This window comes from Cebus imitator, unplaced genomic scaffold, assembly GCF_001604975.1.
Source record: "Cebus imitator isolate Cc_AM_T3 unplaced genomic scaffold, Cebus_imitator-1.0 Scaffold65, whole genome shotgun sequence".
Classification (NCBI taxonomy): domain Eukaryota; kingdom Metazoa; phylum Chordata; class Mammalia; order Primates; family Cebidae; genus Cebus; species Cebus imitator.
In genome coordinates this window covers 4,653,825-4,659,188 of record NW_016107380.1, presented here as the reverse complement: position 1 = coordinate 4,659,188, position 5,364 = coordinate 4,653,825, and the positions used below count along the sequence as shown (strand labels likewise).

Genomic DNA, 5,364 nt, shown 5'->3' with positions numbered 1-5,364 from the left:
AAAAAAAAAAAAAAAAAAAAGCTAGCAAGGATTAGTTACAATCCATCTGGACAAAGGTGTTTCTTCCAAATTATCACGCCAAAGGAACCCATACACACACCACCACCTTTTTGGTCCTTTAGTTGATTTGAAAAATGTACGATTTGGAAACAGAATGAACCGATGTATCTTCTACCCAGTTGCTCACACTTTCTGACATCCTGCAGGTATACTTCCAATCCCTCTCATGACTTTGCATGTTCTTTTCAGTTCATGAGGTTAATAGTTCTTTACCCTCTGCTTTTAGTTCCAGACATGATACAGCAGTGAGCATTACAGTCAGATCCCTGCAGAGGAAAGCTTACCCTGTAGTAGCGAAAGTCCAGAAACGTAATTCCAATTGAATGAAATGAGGAGGTTTACACAGTGCTATGGGAACACACAGTGAGGGAGAGCTCCTCCTCCAGGGTTTCAGGGAAGGCTTTTATTTATTTTATTTTTTGAAATGGAGTCTTTCTCTGTCGCCCAGGCTGGAATGCAGTGGTGTGGTATCGGCTCACTGCAACCTCCATCTCCCAGGTTCAAGGAATTCCCTGCCTCAGCCTCCTCAGTAGCTGGGATTACAGGCACCCACCACCACGCCCGGCTAATTGTTTTTTGTATTTTTAGTAGAGATGGAGTTTCACCATCTTGGCCAGGCTGGTCTTGAACTCCTAACCTCGTGGATCTGCCTGCCTCAGCCTCCCAAAGAGCTGGGATTACAGGCGTGAGCCACCGCGCCTGGCCAGGGATGGCTTCTATTTAAGCTGGGGCAGGATGTATGCAAATTAGCCCCTGGAAGAAGGAATAGCTAATTGGGTTGAAGTCACAGTATGTATGAAGGCTGGAGGTGAGAGAACAAGGGGGCATTTGAGAGGTTAAAAAGTCCCATGTAGCTACAGCCTAGAGTTCAAGTGGGTGGAATGGAGGAGGCTGGGACGGTGTGCACGACCCAGCTCGTGGAAGACTCAGTGAGCCAAGATAAGGCTCCGCTTCTGTTCCATTCTGAACTCCTTATCTGAAGATGAATGATCTTCACTGCAAGCTACTTATTGCAATTGGGTTTACTGGGCACTGCCCAGAGAAGAACACGATGCTCCTGTATGTCACTGCATTGACGGGACGGTATTACAATTGTTGTATTGATCTGCCTCTCTCACAGACTGTAGGCTCCTGAAGGGCAGGGAGTGTGTGTCAGTTTGTGCTGGGGTGCCCAGCTCCTAGCTTAGGCCTGCCTCAAGTGTGCTCTGCGTTTTCTCCTTTGCTTCCTTGCTTTGCGTATGCACTTCCTCCTGTACAGAGTGCCCTTCACCTGCCTGGCTGGTCCACTTCTCCCCAGTGACCTCCAGGAAGCCTCCTGCTGCTTCCTCCTTTGTGCTTCCATATGCCTGGGACCCACCACTCAAAGAGGATTTGTCACATTGCTCTTCATCGCAGGCTTTTGTCTGCCTTTAGAAGACGAGCTCTCTGAGGGCAGATCCTGTGCTACACAGTTTTTTTAAAATTTTTGCCTCGCAGGGCACCATGAAGAAGACCTGCTCACAGTGAATCGTGAGTACAAGGAGAATGGCTGTATTCTCCTCCACAGACAGGGAGAACAGGAGTGCAGGCAGCTAAGGGGGCGGTCACAAAGGTAGAGGGAAAATGGGGACACTTCAGTGTCACATGCATCACACAAATATTTTTAGGAAAAGGGACAAGGTAAATTAATAGTGACAAGTGCGACATGAACAAGACAAAGGGCCCTTGGATTTGGATGTGCTTAATGGAATGTAATCATGATAATTTATACTTCTTTTTTCTCTCCCAGGCAGCAATGAATGTGGATCATGAGGTTAACCTCTTAGTGGAGGAAATTCATCGTTTGGGTTCAAAAAGTAAGTATCTAACAGAGATAGGGTATTTCTCCTGGCTTTACCTTGGAACTGGTGAGACTGGCATGCTGGAGAAGCCTAGGAAGGTCATGCAGGGCTTCAGGACACAGGTATGGCAGCTCTGCCCACAGTCTCAGGTGGTAACTGCCCTTAGCCAGGAAGTGACATCTGGATACATGGGGCTATCAGGGTATTGTGATTCTGATGCAGAGAATGATTGAGATATTTCATTATTTTTTCAATAGAAAGCAGATTACCAAGATTCTTCTGATGGCATTGAAATTTGGTAATTGAATCATGTTGGAATTTTTACTTGTCATGCTATAAAAATTCATGTTTCCTGCCTTGTTCTGCCATCATTTTACAGACTTCTTTTTCTTATCATCTTATCTAAAATGTCATCATTTTACAAACTTCTAAATGACTAGGGACTTGAAATTATACTAAATTGTCTTTATTTTCTCCAGATTCTTGAGTTTTGTATAATCAGGTATTTAAGTACATATAACTAAAATAAGTTAACCTTTAGGTAGTGTTTAAGAAAAATTATCTTCTTCTTCAGCAATAACTAGACAGCTTCCTTGAAGACAGTGACATGCAGAATTGGTAATATTAGTGTCTTCTTCCTAAGTCATAATGAAAATTACTGTTATACTTGTGGCTTTAGGTATTTGGTACATCTCAGATGAGATATTGAAGAATTTGGGGAGCATTTTGAAAATAATAAGAATGATAGACATATTCAGCAACAACTAGGATAATGGAACTCAAAATTACATCATGTAAGTGAAAAACAGTCCTGGAAAGTATCTCACAAGCTCTCAAGATTTGGGCCATTATAGTTTGATTCGGTCTTAAAGCTCTATTTATGAATCACAAATCCTTTGAAGTAACAGGACACACTTGGAAAATTCCATTAAGCCATCAATATCAAATGTCCTCTGCAATGGTTTTCTGTTCCTTCTGTAACAGATTGCCACAAATTTCGTGATGGAAAACAACACATTTAATATTTTAAGAGTTCTGTAGGTCAGGAGTTTGACACGGGTCTTGCTGGGGTAAAATTAAGGTGTTGGCAGGGGACTCCTTTCAGTAGGTTCCAGGAGGGAATTAGTTTCCTTGCCTTTCCCTTGCCTTGGCTCATGACCCCCTTTCTCTGTCTTCAATGCCAGCAACAGCTGATTGAGGTCACACATTGCATCACTCTGACCTCCTCCACTTAAGTTTTTCCTTTTATGTTTTGTTTATTTATTTCTTTTGAGACAGAGCCTCACTCTGTCACTCAGGCTGGAGTGCAGTGGTGCGACCTTGGCTCACTGCAATTTCCACCTCCCGGGTTTAAGCGATTCTCCTGCCTCAGCCTCCCTAGTAGCTGAGATGATAGGCATCTGCCACCAATGCCTGGCTAATTTTTGTGTTTTTAGTAGAGATGGGGGTTTCACTATGTTGGCCAGGCTGGTCTCAAACTCCTGACCTCAGGTGATCCATTGCCTCACTTCCCAAAGTGCTAGGATTACAGGTGTGAGCCACCACACCCAGCCCAGTTTCTTGTATTTTTAATAGAGATGGTGTTCCATGGGCTGGGCATGGTGGCCCATGCCTGTAATCCCAGCACTTTGGGAGGCTGAGGCGGGAAGATCACGAGGTCAGGACTTCGAGACCAGCCTGGCCAACATGGTGAAACCCCATCTCTACTAAAGATACAAAAAAAAAAAAAAAATAGCCAGGACTGGTGGCCTGTTCCTGTAATCCCAGTTACTTAGGAGGCTGAGGCAGGAGAATCGCTTGAACCTGAGAGGCAGAGGCTGCAGTGAGCCAAGATTGCGCTATTGCATTCCAACTTGGGCAACAGGGAGAGACTGTCTCAAAAACAAACAAACAAAAAAAGAGATGGAGTTTCACCATGTTGGCCAGGCTGGTCTTGAATTCCTGGCCTCAAGTGATCCACCTGCCTCAGCCTCCCAAAGTGCTGGGATTACAGGTGTGAGCCACTGTGCCTGCCCTGCCTCCTTCTGTTTTAAGGTCTTTTTGGATTACACTGGGCTCACCCAGACAATCTAGGATACTCTCCCTGTTATAGGGTCCTTAATTGAGTTGTATCTGAAAAGTCCCTTTTGCCATGTGAGGTAACATACTCACAAATTCTTCGGGGGCCTTTATTTTTCCTGCCACTCCCTCTTTTTTGTCTTAGTCACTCTGTATCAAACCCGAGTCATCATTACTGAAATGTACCACGAAAAGATAAATGGGGCATATTAAATTTGGTGTGGACTTAACAACCAAGTGAGTCAAATCATATGATAAGTTAATACTTACGTATTGAGTATCTATATGTGCTAGTCATTGTATAGTACAAGTGGTATAAAGTGTGTTCCTTTTCCTCAAGAATTTTACTACTTAGTTGATGAAAATAGATAAAATCTCATAGGCCAGGTGCCGGGGCTCATGCCTGTAATCCTACCACATTGGGAGGCCAAGGTAGGAGGATCACTTAAGCCCAGGAATTCAAGACCAGCCTGGGCAGCAAAGTGGGATCCCATCTCTACAAAAAAATACAAAAATTAGCCAGGCATAGTGACATGCAACTGTGGTCCCAGCTATGCTGGAGGCTGAGGCAGGAGGATTGCATGAGCTCAGGAGGTCAAGGCTGCAGTGAGCCATGTTCAAGCCATTGCACTCAGCCTGGAAGACAGAGTGAGACCCTGTTTCAAAACAAAAACAATAAAAACTGATCAGAAAAAAAATGGTATGGCTAACTCTAAAGTGCTGACATGCAGTGTGGTCCCATCAAAATCAGTTATTGGAAGTTGTAGCAGTTGGGGGCACTCAGTTAAGTCTTGCATCTCAGGTAGGACTTTGAAGTGTAGGGCGGGTCAGTTGAGGGGGAAATGCATGAGTTGATTTTGGAATGGGAATGAATGTGTTGTTCGTAGAGAACACCAAGAAGACATTGGAAAATGTCATTTATTCAGTTTCCTTTTTTCTTCTTTGAGACAGAGTCTCGCTCTGTCGCCCGGGCTGGAGTGCAGTGGCACCATCTTGGCTCACTGTAACCTCTTGTCTCCTGGGTTCAGGCGATTCTTATGCTTCAGCCTCCCTGGTAGCTGGTGTTACAGGCATCCGCCACCATGCCTGGCTAATTTTTGTATTTTTAGTAGAAACAGGGTTTTGCCATGGTGGTCAGGCTGGTCTCAAACTCCTGTCCTCAAGTGATCTGCCTGCCTCGGCCCCCCCAAAGTGCCAGGATTACAGGCATGAGCCACTTCGTCTGGCCATAATATATTTAGTTTCCTAATCAAACAAATCAACCATCTTCCCTAACGTAATTTTTCTCCCACCCTCTTCACCACACCCACTTGATGGAGGCCTGAGGAGTCTTATTTTCAAGTGATGCCCTTCCTTGGCTTCCTCCTCCAACATTCCTGATTCTTCCTGAGCTCAGTGAGGTCATCTTACTCTTGGCAGCATTATT

General features: G+C 44.6%; 1 protein-coding gene across 1 annotated transcript in view; it reads left to right on the top strand.

The window, feature by feature from the left end:
- Positions 1-5,364, top strand: part of ABRACL (ABRA C-terminal like) — a 15,367-nt gene that overhangs the window by 3,945 nt on the left and 6,058 nt on the right. The window contains exon 2 of the mRNA XM_017530417.2: positions 1,829-1,895. Within this exon, the coding sequence (XP_017385906.1) occupies positions 1,835-1,895 (61 nt within the window). The 5' untranslated portion in view covers positions 1,829-1,834. The remainder of the gene's footprint in view (positions 1-1,828; positions 1,896-5,364) is intronic.